Source organism: Felis catus, chromosome D2, assembly GCF_018350175.1.
Source record: "Felis catus isolate Fca126 chromosome D2, F.catus_Fca126_mat1.0, whole genome shotgun sequence".
NCBI classification, from domain to species: domain Eukaryota; kingdom Metazoa; phylum Chordata; class Mammalia; order Carnivora; family Felidae; genus Felis; species Felis catus.
Window position 1 is genome coordinate 19,895,083 of NC_058378.1, and position 20,511 is coordinate 19,915,593.

A 20,511-nucleotide genomic window follows, 5' to 3' on the forward strand; every position below is an offset into this window, starting at 1 on the left:
TTACTGTTGTTTATTGTTTCCTTTGCTGTGCAGGAGCACTGTATCTCAATGAGGTCCCAATAGTTCATTTTTGTTTTTGTTTCCCTCGCATCTGGAGACATGTCTAGTAAGAAGCTACTGCAGCAGAGGTCAAAGAGGTTACTGCCTGTGTTCTCCTATAGCATTCTTATGGTTTCCTATCTTACATTTGGGTCTCTTATCCATTTTGAATATATTTTTGTGTATGGTGTAAAAAGTGGTCCAGTTTTCCCAACATTTGCTGAAGAGACTTTTTTCCATCGGGTGCACTTTCCTACTTTGTCAAAGATTAGGTGGCCATACATTAGTGGGTCCATTTCTGGGTTTTCTGTTTTGTTCCATTTATCTATGTGTCTGTTTTTGTGTCAGTACCATATTGTCTTGGTGATTACAGCTTTGTACAGCTTGAAGTCCCAAATTGTGATGCCTCCAGCTTTGGTTTTCTTTTTCAAAACTGTTTGGCCATTTGGGGGGTCTTTTCTGGTTTCATACAAATTTTAGGATTGTTTGCTCTAGCTCTGTGAAGAATGCTGTTATTTTGATAGGGATTGCACTGAATGTGTAAATTGCTTTGGACAGTATCGACATTTTAACAATATTTGTCCTTCCAATCCATGAGCATGGAATGCTTTTCCATTTCCTTTTGTCTTCTTCAGTTTTTTTCATAAGCATTCTATAGTTTTCAGTGTATAAATTTTTCACCTGTTTGGTTAGATTTATTTTTAGGTATCTTACAGGTTTTGGTGTACTTATAAATGGGATCGATTCCTTGATTTTTTTCTGGTGCTTCATTATTGGTGTATACATTCGCAACAGACTTTTGTATGTTGATTTTAAACCCTGTGACTTTGCTGAATTCATGTATCAGTTCTAGCAATTTTTCAGTGGAGTCTTTTGGGTTTTCATGTAGAGTATCATGTCATCTGCAAAGAGTGAAAGTCTGACTTCTTACTTGCTGATCTGGATGCCTTTTATTTATTTCTGTTGTCTGATTGATGAGGTTAGAACTTCCAGTACTATTTTGAACAACAGTGGTGAGAGTCGACATCCCTGTTGTGTTCCTGACCTTAGGAGGAAAGCTCTGAAATTTTCCCATTTAGGATGGTATAAGCTGTGGGTGTGTGGTTCTTTTGTACGTAGACTTTATGATGTTGAAGTATGTATGTTCCTTCTATCCCTACTCTCTTGAAGGTTTTTATCAAGAAAGGATGATGTATTTTGTCAAAAGCTGTTTCTGCATCTATTGATAGGATCATGTGGTTCTTTCTTTCATCTGTTGATTTGTGGATATTGAAACAGCCCTGCAGCCCAGGAATAAATCCCACTTGATCATGGTAAATAATTATTTTAATCTATTATTAGATTCAATTTACTAGTATCTTGTTGAGAATTTTTGCATCCATGTTCATCAGTGAAATTGGTGTGTAATTTTCCTTTTTAGGAAAGGTTTGGTTTGGTTTTGGACTCCAGGTAATGCTGGCCTCATAAAATGAATTTGGAAGTTTTCCTTCCACTTCTATTTTTTGGAACAGTTTCAAAGGAATAAGTATTAATTCTCATTTAAATGTTTGGTAGAATTCTCCCAGGAAGCCATCTGGCCCTAGACTCTTGTTTGATTTTTTTTTTTTTTAATTTACTTGTCTTGTTTGATTTTTTTAAAAGTTTATTTATTTTTGAGAGACAGCACCAAAGAAAGGGAGAGAGAGAGAAACCCAAGCAGGCTCTGTGCTGCCAGCGCAGAGACTGACGTGGGGCTTAAACTCATGAAACTGTGAGACCATGACCTGAGCCAAACCAGGAGTCAGATGCTTAACTAACTGAGACACCCAGGTGCCCCTTGTTAGTTTGATTTTTCATTACCGATTCAATTTCTTTAGTGGTTATTGGTCTGTTCAAATTTTCTATTTATTCCTGTTTTAGTTTTTCTAGTTTATCTGCTTCTAGGAACGTACCCATTTCTTCCAGAGTGTCCAATTTGTTGGCATATAGTTGTTCATAATATTCTCTTATAATTGTATTTCTGTGGTGTTGGTTGTGATCTCTTTCATTCATGATATTTATTTGGGTCCTTTCCTTTTTCTTTTTGATAAGTCTGGCTAGGGGTTTATCAATTTTGTTAATTCTTTCAAAGAACCAGCTCCTAGTTTCATTGATCTGTTCTGTTTTTTTGGATTTTGATATCATTGATTTGTGCTCTAAACTTTAATATTTCTGTTCTTCTGATGGTTTTCAGCTTTACTGGCTATTCTTTTTCCAGCTCCTTTAGGTATAAGGTTAGGTTGTATATTTGAGACATTTCTTCCTTCTTTCAGAAGGTCTGGATTGCTATATACTTCCCCCTTATGACTGCCTTTGCTGCATCCGAAAGGTTTTGGAATGTCTGTTTTCATTTTCATTGGCTTCCATTCATCTATCTGATATGGGACTTTTATCTATACATAAAGAACTCTACAACTAAATAAAAAAGACAACTCAATGAAAAACTAAGCAAAGGATCTGAGTTGATATGACTCCAAAGAAGAAATACACATGGCCAGTAAGTATATGAAAAGATGCTCAACATCATTAGCCATTAGGGAAATGCAAATCAAACAAACCACTGAGATTAACACTTTACTACTCACTTGGATGGTCATTAAAAAAACAAACAAAACCCTAAGAAATGTTGGTGAGGATAAGAGAAATTGGAAACCTCATATATTGCTGGTGAAAATATAAAATGGTAAAGCCACTCTGGGAAACACCGACAGTTCCTCAAAAAGTTTAATGTAGAATTATCATATGACCCACCAATTCCACTTATGGGTCTATATCCAAAATTGGAGACAGGTGGGAGATGGCAGCGTAGGAGGACGCTGGGCTCACCGTGCATCCTGCTGATCGCTTAGATTCCTACACCTGCCTAAATAACCCAGAAGACTAGCAGAACAGAGTCTCCGGAGCCAAGCGCAGACGAGAGGCCCACGGAAGAGGGTAGGAAGGGCGGAGAGGCTGTGCACGCTCCACGGACTGGCGGGAGGGAGTCGGGGCAGAGGGGCGGCCCACCAGCCAAGCAGAGACCCGAGTCTGGCTTGCAAAAGCGGAAGGGCCTGACGGAGTGTGTTCCGACAGCAAGCGGGACTTGACATCTGGAAGGTTATAAGCTAACAGCTCTGCTCGAGAACGGGAGGGCAGGAGGACAACGGGAGGGAGAGTTGTTGAGCCCCGGATGACAGAGCTCAGCTTGTTGGGGAACAAAGGCGCTCGCCAGCGCCATCTCCCTCGCCCATCCCCCAGCCAAAATCCCAGAGGGAATCAGTTCCTGCCAGGGAACTTGCTTGCACCCCGCAAACACCGAACGCTGTGCTTCTGCGAATCCATCCCTCCGGCGGGTCTGACTCCATCCCGGTGCCCCAGGGCCCCTCCCGAAGCGGATCACCTAAGGAAAAGCGGGCTGAGCCTGCCCCTGCCCCTCCCGCCCCTGTGTACCTTGCCGATCCACCCTAGCTAATACGCCAGATCCCCAGCACCACAAGCCTGGCAGTGTGCAAGTAGTCCAGACGGGCCACACCACTCCACAGTGAATCCTGCCCCGAGGAGAGGGGAAGAGAAGGCACACACCAGTCTGACTGTGGCCCCAGTGGTGGGCTGGGGGCAGACATCAGGTCTGACTGCGGCCCTGCCTACCAACACAAGTAATTCAAGACAGCACAGGGGAAGTGCCCCAAAGTCCCGCACCACTCCAGGGACTATCCAAAATGACGAAACGGAAGAATTCCCCTCAGAAAAACGTCCAGGAAATAACAACAGCTAACGAACTGATCAAAAATGATTTAAACAATATAACAGAAAGTGAATTTAGAATAATAGTCATAAAATTAATCGCTGGGCTTGAAAACAGTATAAAGGACAGCAGAGAATCTCTTGCTACAGAGATCAAGGGATTAAGGAACAGGAGGAGGTAAAAAATGCTATCAATGAACTGCAAAATAAAATGGAGACAACTACGGCTCGGATTGAAGAGGCAGAGGAGAGAATAGGTGAACTAGAAGATAAAATTATGGAAAAAGAGGAAGCTGAGAGAGAGATAAAAAAAATCCAGGAGTATGAGCGGAAAATTAGAGAACTAAGTGATGCACTAAAGAGAAATAATATACGCAAAATTGGTATTCCACAGGAGGAAGAGAGAGGGAAAGGTGCTGAAGGTGTACTTGAAGAAATAATAGCTGAAAACTTCCTGATCTGGGGAAGGAAAAAGGCACTGAAATCCAAGAGGCACAGAGAACTCCCTTCAGACGTAACTTGAATCCATCTTCTGCATGATATATCATAGTGAAACTGGCAAAATACAAGGATAAAGAGAAAATTCTGAAAGCAGCTAGAGATAAACGTGCTCTAACATATAAAGGGAGACCTATAAGACTCGTGACTGATCTCTCTACTGAAACTTGGCAGGCCAGAAAGGAATGGCAGGAGATCTTCAATGTGATGAACAGAAAAAATATGCAGCTGAGAATCCTTTATCCAGCAAGTCTGTCATTTAGAATAGAAGGAGAGATAAAGGTCTTCCCAAACAAACAAAAACTGAAGGAATTCGTCACCACTAAACCAGCCCTACAAGATATCCTAAGGGGGACCCTGTGAGACAAAGTCCCAGAGACATCGCTACAACCATGAAACCTATGGACATCACAATAACTCTAAACCCGTATCTTTCTATAATAACACTGAATGTAAATGGACTAAATGCGCCAACCAAAAGACATAGGGTATCAGAATGTATAAAAAAACAAGATCCATCTATTTGCTGTCTACAAGAGACTCATTTTAGCCCTGAGGACACCTTCAGATTGAGAGTGAGGGGATGGAGAACTATTTATCATGCCACTGGAATTCAAAAGAAAGCTGGAGTAGCCATACTTATATCAGACAAACTAGACTTTAAATTAAAGGCTGTAACAAGAGATGAAGAAGGGCATTATATAATAAACACACGGTCTATCCATCAGGAAGAGCTAACAATTATAAATGTCTATGCGCCGAATACAGGAGCCCCCAAATATATAAAACAATTACTCACAAACATAAGCAATCTTATTGATAAGAATGTGGTAATTGCAGGGGACTTTAACACTCCACTTACAGAAATGGATAGATCATCTAGACACACGGTCAATAAAGAAACAAGGGCCCTGAATGATACATTGGATCAGATGGACTTGACAGATATATTTAGAACTCTGCATCCCAAAGCAACAGAATATACTTTCTTCTCGAGTGCACATGGAACATTCTCCAAGATAGATCACATACTGGGTCACAAAACAGCCCTTCATAAGTATACAAGAATTGAAATCATACCATGCATACTTTCAAACCACAATGCGATGAAGCTTGAAATCAACCACAGGAAAAAGTCTGGAAAACCTCCAAAAGCATGGAGGTTAAAGAACATCCTACTAAAGAATGAATGGGTCAACCAGGCAGTTAGAGAAGAAATTAAAAAATATACGGAAACAAATGAAAATGAAAATACAACAATCTAAATGAATTGGGATGCAGCGAAGGCAGTCCTGAGAGGAAAATACATTGCAATCCAGGCCTATCTCCAGAAACAAGAAAAATCCCAAATACAAAATCTAACAGCACACCTAAAGGAAATAGAAGCAGAGCAGCAAAGACACCCCAAACCCAGCAGAAGAAGAGAAATAATAAAGATCAGAGCAGAAATAAACAATATAGAATCTAAAAAAACTGTAGAGCAGATCAACAAAACCAAGAGTTGGTTTTTTGAAAAAATAAACAAAATTGATAAACCTCTAGCCAGGCTTCTCAAAAAGAAAAGGGAGATGACCCAAATAGATAAAATCATGAATGAAAATGGAATTATTACAACCAATCCCTCAGAGATACAAGCAATTATCAGGGAATACTATGAAAAATTATATGCCAACAAATCGGACAACCTGGAAGAAATGGACAAATTCCTAAACACCCACACGCTTCCAAAACTCAATCAGGAGGAAATAGAAAGCTTGAACAGACCCATAACCAGCGAAGAAATTGAATCAGTCATCAAAAATCTCCCAACAAATAAGAGTCCAGGACCAGATGGCTTCCCAGGGGAGTTCTACCAGACGTTTAAAGCAGAGATAATACCTATCCTTCTCAAGCTATTCCAAGAAATAGAAAGGGAAGGAAAACTTCCCGACTCATTCTATGAAGCCAGTATTACTTTGATTCCTAAACCAGACAGAGACCCAATAAAAAAAGAGAACTACAGGCCAATATCCCTGATGAATATGGATGCAAAAATTCTCAATAAGATACTAGCAAATCGAATTCAACGGCATATAAAAAGAATTATTCACCATGATCAAGTTGGATTCATTCCTGGGATGCAGGGCTGGTTCAACATTCGCAAATCAATCAATGTGATACATCACATTAATAAAAGGAAAGATAAGAACCATATGATCCTGTCAATCGATGCAGAAAAGGCCTTTGACAAAATTCAGCATCCTTTCTTAATAAAAACCCTCGAGAAAGTCAGGATAGAAGGAACATACTTAAAGATCATAAAAGCCATTTATGAAAAGCCCACAGCTAACATCATCCTCAATGGGGAAAAACTGAGAACTTTTTCCCTGAGATCAGGAACACGACAGGGATGTCCACTCTCACCGCTGTCGTTTAACATAGTGTTGGAAGTGCTAGCATCAGCAATCAGACAACAAAAGGAAATCAAAGGCATCCAAATTGGCAAAGATGAAGTTAAGCTTTCACTTTTTGCAGATGACATGATATTATACATGGAAAATCCGATAGACTTCACGAGAAGTCTGCTAGAACTGATACATGAATTTAGCAAAGTTGCAGGATACAAAATCAATGTACAGAAATCAGTTACATTCTTATACACTAATAATGAAGCAACAGAAAGACAAATAAAGAGACTGATCCCATTCACAATTGCACCAGGAAGCATAAAATACCTAGGGATAAATCTAACCAAAGATGTACCAGAGCTGTCTGCTGAAAACTATAGAAAGCTCATGAAGGTAACTGAAGAAGATATAAAGAAATGGAAAAACATTCCATGCTCATGGATTGGAAGAATAAATATTGTCAAAATGTCAATACTACCCAAAGCTATCCACACATTCAATGCAATCCCAATCAAAATTGCACCAGCATTCTTCTCGAAACTAGAACAAGCAATCCTAAAATTCATATGGAACCACAAAAGGCCCCGAGTAGCCCAAGTAATTTTGAAGAAGATCAAAGCAGGAGGCATCACAATCCCAGACTTTAGCCTCTATTACAAAGCTGTCATCATCAAGACAGCATGGTATTGGCACAAAAACAGACACATAGACCAATGGAATAGAATAGAAACCCCAGAACTAGACCCACAAACGTATGGCCAACTAATATTTGACAAAGCAGGAAAGAATATCCAATGGAAAAAAGACAGTCTCTTTAACAAATGGTGCTGGGAGAACTGGACAGCAACACGCAGAAGATTGAAACTAGACCACTTTCTCACACCATTCACAAAAATAAACTCAAAATGGATAAAGGACCTGAATGTGAGACAGGAAACCATCAAAACCCTAGAGGAGAAAGCAGGAAAAGACCTCTCTGACCTCAGCCGTAGCAATGTCTTACTCGACACATCCCCAAAGGCAAGGGAATTAAAAGCAAAAATGAACTACTGGGACCTCATGAAGATAGAAAGCTTCTGCACAGCAAAGGAAACAACCAACAAAACTAAAAGGCAACCAACGGAATGGGAAAAGATATTCACAAATGACATATCAGACAAAGGGCTAGTATCCAAAATCTATAAAGAGCTCACCAAACTCCACACCCAAAAAACAAATAACCCAGTGAAGAAATGGGCAGAAAACATGCATAGACACTTCTCTAAAGAAGACATCCGGATGGCCAACAGGCACAGGAAAAGATGTTCAACGTCGCTCCTCATCAGGGAAACACACATCAAAACCACACTCAGATATCACCTCACGCCAGTCAGAGTGGCCAAAATGAACAAATCAGGAGACTATAGATGCTGGAGAGGATGTGGAGAAATGGGAACCCTCTTGCACTGTTGGTGGGAATGCAAATTGGTGCAGCCGCTCTGGAAAACAGTGTGGAGGTTCCTCAAAAAATTAAAAATAGACCTACCCTATGACCCAGCAATAGCACTGCTAGGAATTTATCCAAGGGATACAGGAGTACTGATGCACAGGGGCACTTGTACCCCAATGTTTATAGCAGCACTCTCAACAATAACCAAATTGTGGAAAGAGCCTAAATGTCCATCAACTGATGAATGGATAAAGAAATTGTGGTTTATATACACAATGGAGTACTACATGGCAATAAGAAAGAATGAAATATGGCCCTTTGTAGCAACATGGATGGAACTGGAGAGTGTTATGCTAAGTGAAATAATCCATACAGAGAAAGACAGACACCATATGGTTTCACTCTTATGTGGATCCTGAGAAACTTAACAGAAACCCATGGGGGAGGGAAGGAAAAAAAAAAAAAAGAGGTTAGAGTGGAAGAGAGCCAAAGCATAAGAGAGTCTTAAAAACTGAGAACAAACTGAGGGTTGATGGGGGGGTGGGAGGGAGGGGAGGGTGGGTGATGGGTATTGAGGAGGGCACCTTTTGGGATGAGCACTGGGTGTTGTATGGAAACCAATATGACAACAAACTTCAAATATTGAAAAAAAAATTGGAAACAGGTACTCAAACAAATACTTTACAGGAACGTTCACAGCAATACGATTTACGAAAGCCAAAAGATGAAAACAATCCAAATATCCATCAATGGGTGAATGGATAAACAAAATGTGGCATTAAGTAAAATTGAGTATTACTCAGCTATAAAAGGGAACAAAATACTAATGCATACTATAATGTGAATGAACTTTAAAAACATTATGCTGGGGTTTCTGGATGGCCCGGTCTCTTGAGCATCAGACTCTTGTTTTCAGCTCATGTCATGATCTCAAGGTCGTGAGATTAAGCCTCATGTCAGACTCCATGCTGGCCATGGATCCCGCTTAAGATTCTCTCTCTCCCTCTCCCTCTGCCCCTCACCTGCTTGTGTGCACACGGTCTCTCAAAAAAAAAAAAAAAAGTTATGCTAAACGAAACCCAGACACATATTTTATAATTCCATTTATATAAAATATCCTAAATACATAAGTCCATAAAAAACGGATTAGTGGTTGCCAGAGAAGGCTTAACATGTACAGGGTTTTCTTTTCTGTGATGAAAATGTTTTGTAATTAGACAGAGGTGGTGGTTGAAAAAATTGTGAATGCACTAAAAAGTATTTCCAGTCATAGAGTTAAGTGGATGTTAAGTATGCCCTTTTCCCCATTCCTCACTTAGGAGATTCACAATGCACATTAGCACATTTAAGATTCTAAAAAATTCTGTAGTGAAAATAAAAACACTTATTTAAACTCAGCATTTCTGAGAAATACAAACAGTCCCTCAGTTAAGTGTTTTTTAAAATGTAGGTCAAAACCCCATTAATTGAAATCAATCTAGTGGATCAGAATAAGGATCTTTAAAAAATGAAGTAGAGTAGGGGTGCCTAGGTGGCTCAGTCTGTTAAGCGTCCGACTTTGGCTCTGGTCATGATCCCATGGTTCGTGGGTTCGAGCCCCGCGTCGGGCTCTGTGCTGACAGCTTGGAGCCTGGAGCCTGCTTCAGATTCGGGGTCTCCCTCTCTCTCTCTCTGCCCCTCCCCTGTTCACGCTCTGTCTCCCTCTCTCTCAAATATGGATAATAAAACCTTTAAAAAAAATTTAAAAAAAAGAAAAAGAAAAAATGAAGTAGAGTAGAAAATACAAGATTGTATCAGTAAAGACAAGCATTTTGCTTCTTGAAGATTTTGTTTCAGTGACATATACAATATACCAGGACATGCTGTTAAATGTATTTCTTTTTTTTTTTTTTAATATTTATTAAATATTCTGAGAGAGAAAGAAAGCATGCATGAAGGAGAGGAGCAGAAAGAAAGGTAGAGAGAGAATCCCTAGCAGGCTGCAAGCTATCAGCGCAGAACCCAATGTGGGGCTCAATCCTACGAACTGTGAGGTCATGACCTGAGCCAAAATCAAGAGTCAGATGCTTAACTGACTGAGCCACCCAGGCACTGCTGTCAAATGTATTTCTTACCAAGTCATCATCAGAAAACTATGAAAAACTCTTTGAATACAACAAAACAAATCTTACCTCACTTACCATATTATAGAATTCCAGCTCTCTTGGACCCCTGGGAGGTGGCTGTAACTGTTTCAAAACTGTGCCATCCGGATGTTGCAGGATACCTATAGAACAAAATTTAGGTATTTTTAATGCTTTGATAACAGTATACCTTGCATCACAGAATAGATGTGTTCCTAAAGTTACAGATAAATCACATTCATAAAAATCAAGGGGTCTGTCTTCCTTATTTCAGAAATTTTAACATTTAACCGATACATTTCAGTGCTTGTTATATGCAAAGCACCAGAACACAAATTCCAAATATTATGGTTTTATTGTCTCCAACTACTACTCCCCTTAGAGAACCTCTCAAAAATTCTAATAAATAGAATATATTCCTAAATTTTTATAGAAATTCTTCAGTAACAGTCTTTCTGGGAGATGTTAATTTATAGTTAAATAAGTTAAAAGCAGTAGCATAAATTGATTATACTCTTGTGAACAGAAAAAAAATACATGTTAAATGTGGAACTATATGAAGGTTCTATTGTGTAACTTTTTAAAGTTTCTCTTGTTATAAGAAAGCAACTAAAATCTTTTCCTGATTCAGATGTACAATGCACAGATAGTATGAAGCCACCAAGCCACTGGGAAAAGTGGGGGCTGAAATCAGACACCAAGCCGGGAGCAGGAAGGGACAACTTTTCATAACCAGCTCACTCGAAGGAGCAGCCCTTACGTAAAGTCATCACATATGTACCAGCACTGGCCCTGTCTCTATACCATGAAGAATCATTCCCAAATGTATACGTTAAACTCATAAATTTTCAAATACTAAGATTTCACAAAATCATGCCTGTTAAAACACAATAGGGCTCAAATAACCTATTTATTTTGAGAAAATATGCCACTTAGGCTTCTATTTCTTTTGGCAAGTCAGGAATTTTGAATCATTACAAAAATACAGAATTTAATCAACAGAAGCAGAAAATCTGAAGAAGTACAGTTATCAAGTTTATTTAACACCTAGATATAGAATAGAAGAAAGGTAAATATTCAGACATACGTTAAGACTGGTTGGTAAGTAGTTGAAAGATTTTGGGAATTTAAGGAGTAATCTAATATAACTAAAAATTACTGACGAGAAATTCTGTTCCTGAAGTTTGGGATGTTGAACAAAAAAGGCCTGCATTCCCTTAGCAATAAGATATTTTCTACGGGCTAATGAGGAGTGTTAGAGGCAAAGAAGCCCTGATGAACTAAATTCCACAGGGTCAGAGAATGGAGCATTCATATATGGGGAGTGAACCATGCTGCTTCCCTACCTTGGACCAGGGACCTACTCTAGATACAGGTGAACCTACCATTAGGCAAATACATTTTATCAGGCAAACAGAAATCAGCTAGACTGTAGACAACAGTGTGGTGTAGCAAAGTGGTTTAGAGACAATAGTCCTCTAACACAAAAATAGACTACTTGGTTCAACAATTCAACACTACTCACTCTGCAACACATGCCCTCCAAGTTTTTTAAAGAAAGTAGCTGTGGAGGGGAAAATGGTAGCTCCAGACATTGCAGAATCCAAAAGTAAACCAAAACAGCCAAATCACTCCAGCTGAAAAACTGTCAAGATACAAAAGAAAGCATCTTGGAAGCCTGGGTCAATAACAGATTAACTGGTAAAAATGTCCATACTACCCAAAGCAATCTACAGATTTAATGCAATTTCTATCAAAATAACATTTTTTACAGAACTAAAATAAAGAATTCCAAAATTTGTATGAAGCCACAATAGCCAAAGCTGAATAGCCAAAGCAATCTTGAAAAAGAAGAAACCATGCGGCGCCTGGGTGGCGCAGTCGGTTAAGCGTCCGACTTCAGCCAGGTCACGATCTCGCGGTCCGGGAGTTCGAGCCCCGCGTCGGGCTCTGGGCTGATGGCTCAGAGCCTGGAGCCTGTTTCCGATTCTGTGTCTCCCTCTCTCTCTGCCCCTCCCCCATTCATGCTCTGTCTCTCTCTGTCCCAAAAATAAATAAACGTTGAAAAAAAAAATTTAAAAAGAAAAAGAAGAAACCAGGAGGTATCACAATCCCAAGTTTCAAGATATATTATAAAGCTGTCATAATCAAAACAGGATGGTACTTGCACAAAAACAGACACACAGATCAATAGAACAAAACAGAAAACCCAGAAATAGGCCCATGATTATATGGTCAAAGAAGGAAAGAATATACAATGGAGAAGAAGTCTCTTTAACAAATGGTGCTGGGAAAACTGGACAGCAACATGCAATAGAATGAAACTAGACCACTTTCTTACACCATACACAAAAATAAACTCAAAATGGACTAAAGAGCTAAATGTGGGAACTGAAACCATAAAAATCCTAGCACAGGCAGTAATTTCGCTGATATTGGCTGTAGCAACTTCTCTCTAGATATGGAAACAATGGAAACAAAGGAAACAAAGGAAAGGCAAAGGAAACAAAGGCAGAAATAAACTATTGGGACTACATCAAAATAAAAAGCTTGTGCACAGTGAAGGAAACAATCAACAAAACTAAAAGACAAGCTAATGAATGGGAGAAGATATTTGCAAATGATATAGCCAGTAAAGGATTAGTATCTAAAATACATAAAGAACACACACAACTGAACATCCAAAAAACAAATAATCCAATTAAAAATTGGGCAGAAATTATGAACAGACATTTCTCCAAAAACATCTAGATGGACAGGAGACACATGAAAAGATGCCCAACATCACTAATCATTAGGGAAATGCAAATCAAAACCACAATGAGGTATCACTTTGCACCTGTCAGAATGGCTAATATCAAAAATACAAGAAGCAAGTGTTGGTGAGGATGTGGAAAAAAGGGACACTTCTGCACTGTTGGTGGGAATGTAAACTGGTGTAGCCACTGTGGAAAACAGGATGTAGTTTCCTCAAAAAGTTAAAAAAAAAAAAATTACCAGGGGCGCCTGGGTGGCTCAGTTGGTTAAAAATCCAACTTTGGCTCAGGGTGTGATCTCACAGTTTGTGAATTTGAGCCCCACATGGTGCTCTCTGCTGTCAGGGCAGAGCCCATGTTGGATCCTCTGTTCTCTCTCTGCCCCTACCCCACTCACGCACTCTCTCAAAAATAAATAAACATTTAAAAAAATATAGAATTACCATATGATCCAGTTCCACTAATGGGCATAAATACCCCAAAAATATAGCAACACTAATTTGGAAAGATATATACACCGCTACATTTATTACAGTGTTATTTATAACAGCCAAATAATGGAAGCAACCCAAATGTTCACTGACAGATGAATGGATATAAAAAAAATGTGGTATACACACACACACACACACACACACACACACACACACACACACACACACACATACACACACAGGAATATTACTCAGTAATAAAAAAGAATGAAATGTTGCCATTTGCAACAACACAGATCAAGCAGAAGAGTGTAATGCTAAGCAAAATAAGTCAGTCAGAGAAAGACAATTACCATATTATTTCACTCATATGCAGAATTTAAGAAAAAAAAACAAAAAGACAAGCAAATAGATGGGGAGTAAATACACTTGTAATTGATCCAGGGATCAAAATTCACAAGGGAAATTAAAACACACTTTTGATGAAATGATAATTAAAACTAACATATCAAAATTTGTGAAATGTACCTAAAATAGTACTTAGAAGAAAAATGTGTAGTTTTAAGTGCTTATATTAGCAAAGAAAAAAAAAGATTCCAACTTATGATGCTAGAAAAAAAGTAGTATATTAACCCCAAATAAATAGAGCCAAAAAAACAAAACAAAACAAAAACAAACAATGAAATAAGAATGGACAACAGAAAAAATTTAAGACTCTCAGAGGCACCTGGGTGGCTCAGTCAGTTAAGCTTCCAACTCTTGGTTTTGCCTCAGGTCATGATCTCACAGTTTCCTGAGTTCATAATATTAAATATCCTGAGACAACTGTAGGCCAAAATGAGGTGAACATTAAGTTCTATCAAACATTTACAGAAAAAATGAATACCAATCTTATCAATTTCTTTTCAGAAAACAGAAAAGGAACAGCTCCCCACTAATTTTATGAAACCAGCATATTCTTTTTAAAAATCCCAACGAGGACTTAAAAGAAAATTGTAGACAATTATCTCAAATGAACAGTCACAGAAATCTTTAATGAAACATCAGTAAATCTAATTAATCCAGCAATATACATAGGATAATTTATCATGACCATGTGGACTTATTCCAGGAATGCAAAGTTGGTTTAAGTATTTCAAAATGAGGAAATATATTGATATTTTGGGTGAGACAGAATTCTCAATGAGAAAGAAAGGATATAAAAATATAGAACAGGTGAAGGTAAAGAACAATCCTGTGGTATTAGGTTTGAATTATAGGTATTTAAGTATGATCTCAAAATTTTAAAAATATGAAATTATGTACCTTTTAGTCCAATCTGCCAAAAGGACAAACAGCAACCACACCAAAGGAACAATGACTACACCTGGTGCCCATAGTTTGGTTTTTAAATACCATTTATCCCTAAAGGAATCAAGTTCTTGAAAAAAAATTAGCTCATTCCAGGCCTGGAACAGAGAAAGTACATGATGAACATAGAACAATTTTTTATGCCAGAAAGTGAGAAAATGCTTTAAAAGAAAAATGGGAAATGTTGAAAAGACCCAGGAGCCAGCTTGAAGGAGCTTCCACTGCGCAAATTTGGGACAATCTGAGCATCAAAATAAGCAGTAACAATAATGGATAAGATCCATCTATCAAAGTTTCCAAAATCCATTAGTCTATCCTTATAAAGAAAGCAAGAGAGAGAAAAGAGAAACCTACAATTCCCTAAAGAAGAATGCAACTAAACAAATCTAAGAGGAATGATAGAGTTAGAAAATTACCATTTTGCAACTACCATATAGTAGTGAGTTGGTCAAATACTGTCAATGGATGCTTATGATGTTGGGTGAAAACTGATGAGGAACAGGATTTGAACAGTCTCAGTCTCTTTAATCCTTTCAAACTACTTAATTACAATAGGAAAAATGAAAACTTTACAGTGGAAAATCCGGCAGATATCACCTAACCAGGTGATCAAAGTCACAACACCAGTAATGAAAGTGACATTCTGTGCTTTATGATATGCTTCAAGAACTCAAAATAACTAATACAGTATTCTGACCAAAATGCCTTAATCTGAATCTAATCATGAAGAATTAGGCAAACTTAAAGAATATTACAAAAAGCCATGGATATACTCTTCATATATTTCAGTTATGAAAAAACATAAAGAAAAAACTGAAAACCTGCTCCAAATGACAGGCAACTAAAGAGTCCTAATAACTAAATGCAATCTGTAGTCTTAGATGGGGGAAAATTGCTACAAAGAATATTATAGAAAAAATACCAAAAACCTAAAGTTAAATATTCTCAGTTTGATCATTTTACCATGGTTAGGTAAGAAAATGTTCTCATTTTTAGGACAGACTTAATTATTTAGAGAAAAGAGGTCCTGATGTCTGCAATTTAATCCTAAATGGTTCTGCAAAATCATTATCAAATACAGAGAGTGATAAAGCATATGTGGCAAAATATTAATAGGTAAACCTAGAAAAATGGTATACATTAGTTGATTGTACCATTCTTGCAACTTTTAAGTAAGTTTAAAATTTTTCCAAAATAAAATAAAAATTCTTTAAAAGGCAGTACAATTTACAGTAGCATCAAATACTTAGGGAAAATCTAATGAATGCTGTGTAAGATCTCTACACTGAAAACTATGACTAAGAGAAATTTAAGAAGGCCTAAATAAATGGAGATATACCATATTCACGTATTGAAGACTCAGTATTATAAAGAAACCAATTTTCACCCAAGCAACCTACAGACTCAAAGCAGACATAAAACCTTACCTTTTCTCGGGAAAAATGACAAGTTGATTTAAATTTTATATGGAAATGCAAAGGACCAGAAACTGTCAAGACAATCTTGAAAAAGAAAATGGGATGTAATCAAGATTCAATACCTCACTGAATTAAGACAATGAGATATTACTGCTAGGATAAACAAATAAATCAATGAAAACAAATAAAAGTCCAAAAACAAATCCAGGAAACCTGATTGAAAAAACTGGGGTATATGCACAATGGAGTACAGCAGAGATGTAAAAGTGGATGAGGAAGCACTCTATGAACTGATACTACTGATTTCTAAGACATACTAAGTTTAAAATGTGAAGTGCAAAACAGTATATATAGCATACTACTTTTTGTGTCAGAAAGAAAAATGTGAAAATTTATACATATCTGCTTATTTTTGCAACAAGTAACTTAGAAAGGATAAATCAGAAAACAATGACATTATACCTACAAGGGATGCTAAGAAATGGGTGGAGTGACAGAGAATGGAGTGACACTGTTTTTAAAAAATTTTTTTGAACATTTATATTTATTTTTGAGAGAGAGAGAGAGAGAGAGAGAGTGTGTGTGTGTGTGTACATGCTAGCAAGTGGAAGAGGGGCAGAGATAGGGAGACAGAGGATCAGAACCAGTCCTCACTGCGAGTGCAGACCCCAATGTGGGGTTTGAACTCACAAACTGGGAAATCATGACCTGAGCCAAAATCAAGAGTCAGCCACTTAACTGACTGAGCCACTCAGGCTCCCCTGGAGTGACACTTCTGATAGACCTTTCTGTAAACCTTTTGAAAGCATGTTCATTTTACAAGCATTCAAAAATACATAACTAAATAAAAAATGAAGGGAAGGAACTGAATTTAAACAGAAACAAATAAATCCAACTGTATTTCAAATAAATAATATTACCTTAAAGAAGGGGTAAAAATAACCAAAAAACAAAACAAAACAAAAACAACAAAACCCTAATCCAAAAAACTTTTACAGAGTTTCCAACCACACACCCTTGGTAAAAGGAAACTTCATTTTGAATTCTTTATTCTAGGTTTGTTTTCTACAGTAGGGTGTGTATAGAAATTCTGAAAATTATAGGATCAAGCAAAAGAACAACAACAACAGGAAAACCCAAAAAACCCACAAAAAACATTAACAATGTTGGGAGCCAGAGTTCTCACTGAGGAAGATGGGAAATATAAATTTAGAATCGGGAAAGGAAAGGAAAGGAAAGGAAAGGAAAGGAAAGGAAAGGAAAGGAAAGGAAAGGAAAGGAAACGAAAGGAAACGAAAGGAAACGAAAGGAAAAGGAAGAACTCTGTGAAGTTGGAATGACATCGGAAGTATTAGTAGGAAATTAGAATTTCTAAAATATTTACACATTCTTTTCAGTTACGTTTACTGAAAAGGCCAGGAAGCAGTAACACTCCAATGGCACCCAGATCTTGGTTTCCAAATACAATTTCCCACTGAAAATGAACCAGGGCCCCTAAGAGAAATTGCTAGTTCTAGAACTGGGAAGGGAAAAGTAGGAGATGAGTCTAAAATAACTTGTGACATAAAGAAAGGAAGTGCTCCCACTGACCAAATATGGAACAATTTGAACAGCAAAATAAATACGTTCTATAAAGGGTCATGACACTTTATAAAATAAGAATCCATGGGTCCAAACTGACAGTATAAATGACAGGGGAACCTGGGTGGCTCAGTCGGTTAAGTGTCCAACGCTTGATTTCAGCTCAGGTCATGATTTCACAGTTCATGAAATCCAGACCTATGCTGGGCTTTGCACTCAGAGCACAGAGCCTGCTTGGTTGGGATTCTCTCTCTCCCTCTTTCTCCCTGCACCCCCAATTCCTTCCACGTGAGCCCTCTCTCTCAAGATAGTAAATAAACTTAGAAAAAAAAGGACATACATATATAGGAGTAAAGGGAGGGCTATTTCTCAGACTGCTGTTAAAATAGGAGTGATAGAATTGGGAAGAAAAAAAACCACAATTTTTCAACTCTCAGAGTAAAGATTGCTTCAGGCAAGAATCATCCATAAATGCCAAATCTAGGGCTAGAATATGATGAAGATCTGGATATATCATGATCTCAAAGGGTCTCTTCACAAACAGCTTATTAGTTGCAAAGGGAAAAATATTAACCATACTGGAGAAGCCAGACCATAACTGGACAGGATGATCAAAATTAATATTACTAATAATGGGCAGATGCACACTATGAGCCCCCAGATGTGATACCTTAAGGAGAACACACTTGTATAATGTTCAAATCAGAAATGCATCACCTGAATCTCATCCTGACAACCCATCAGAAATTCAAATTAAAGAACATTTCATAAAATAACTAGCCTGTACTCACAAAGAATGACAATGTCATAAAAGACAAAGGCTGAGGAATTGTTATAAATTAAAGGAGTCTGGGGCGCCTGGGTGGCGCAGTTGGTTAAGCGTCCGACTTCAGCCAGGTCACGATCTCGCGGTCCGTGAGTTCGAGCCCGGCGTCGGGCTCTGGGCTGATGGCTCAGAGCCTGGAGCCTGTTTCTGATTCTGTGTCTCCCTCTCTCTCTGCCCCTCCCCCGTTCATGCTCTGTCTCTCTCTGTCCCAAAAAATAAATAAACGTTGAAAAAAAAAAATTAAAGGAGTCTAAGAGACAGGACAACTAAATGCAATAAATGATCTTGAACTAAATCCTGGACTGAGAAAAACAAATACGATAGATGTGATAAAAGGCATTGGAACAGTTGCCAAAATTAGATTACGGACTACAGATAACAAATTAGATAAAACGCTGTATCACTGTTAAATTTCCCATATTTGATAAACATGCTATGGTTACAGAAATACACACTGAAGTATACTCCTAGAAAACACACACTGTTATCCAAAGGATACAAAAATACTGATTCAAAGGGGCACATGCACCCCAATGTTTGTAGCATCACCATCAACAATAGCCACATTATGGAAAGAGCCCAAGTGTCCATCAACTGATGAATGGATAAAGATGTGGTATCTACATACAATGGAATATTACTCAGTGATCAAAAAGAATGAAATCTAGCCATTTGCAAAAGCATGGATGGAACTACAGTGTATTATGCAAAGCTAAATAGATCAGTCGGAGAAAGATAAATATAGGATTTCACTCATGTGGCATTTAAGAAACAAAACAGATGAACATAGGGGAAGGGAAATAAAAACAAGATAAAAACAGAGACAGCCACAAGAGACTTAAATACAGAGAACAAACTGAGGGTTGCTGGATGGGTGTTAGGTGGAGAGATGGGCTAAACGAGTGATGGGCATTAAGGAGGACACTTACTGGGATGAGCACTGGTGTTCTATGTAAGCGATGAATAACTAAATTCTACTCCTGAAACCATTACCACACTATATGTTAACTAGCTTGGATTTAAATAAAATTTTAAAAAAGAAATACATAAAAACAGAAAACAAAAATAAAGAAAATACACACTGAAGTACTGCTGTGTAAAAGGGGCAAGATATATGCAACCTATTCTCAAATAGTTGCCCAAAATAATGGGCATAAAGAGAGAAATTCCACAAAATGTTAAGTTCTCTGTATTGTTCTTGCAACTTTTCTGTAAGTCTGAAAGTATTTTAAGTCAATTAGTTTCAGAGCATATCTAATAAAATAGACCATAAACCAAAATAAATAACATCACTTTAAATTCTTCTTTTACCTATAGACTACCTCATTTCTATATCCTTAGTTGGATCAAGAAACAAATACCAGATTTCAAATATTTGTTTGAGGGGCGCCTGGGTGGCGCAGTCGGTTAAGCCTCCGACTTCAGCCAGGTCACGATCTCGCGGTCCGTGAGTTCGAGCCCCGCGTCGGGCTCTGGGCTGATGGCTCAGAGCCTGGAGCCTGCTTCCGATTCTGTTTCCCTCTCTCTCTGCCCCTCCCCCATTCATGCTCTGTCTCTCTCTGTCTCAAAAATAAATAAACATTAAAAAAAAAAATTTAAAATAAAAAAAAATTTGTTTGAAAGTTTAAGGACCTTTGAAAGAAATTAATGGTACATGTTATATGTCAAAACAAAATGAAGATTTCATGCTAACTTTAGTGAGCTCTGGGAGTTTAAATTGATCGCATTTACACTTTTGTGAAACCTCCCTATAGAAAATGTTGCACGATGTGTAACATACACTATACTATAATGTACAAAATGCTTAACACATTATTTATAATAGCAAAAATATAGTGAAAATATAAAAATCCACCACTAGAGGAATAGTTAAATTATGATATACTGTAGAACACAATAGTTTTCTAAAAGAATGAAGTATATTATATA

At 37.8% G+C, this 20,511-nt stretch overlaps 1 protein-coding gene across 5 annotated transcripts in view; it reads right to left on the bottom strand.

The window, feature by feature from the left end:
* IPMK (inositol polyphosphate multikinase) overlaps window positions 1–20,511 on the bottom strand; it is a 66,103-nt gene that overhangs the window by 40,917 nt on the left and 4,675 nt on the right. For 2 of the 5 annotated variants that reach the window (XM_045039968.1, XM_019813125.3), the window contains exon 4: window positions 10,266–10,360. In XM_045039968.1, the coding sequence (XP_044895903.1) occupies window positions 10,266–10,360 (95 nt within the window). Of the gene's footprint in view, window positions 1–10,265; window positions 10,361–11,742; window positions 11,863–20,511 lie in introns of all 5 variants that reach the window. The other 3 variants (XM_019813126.3, XM_019813128.3, XM_011287388.4) reach the window with 3 other exon arrangements.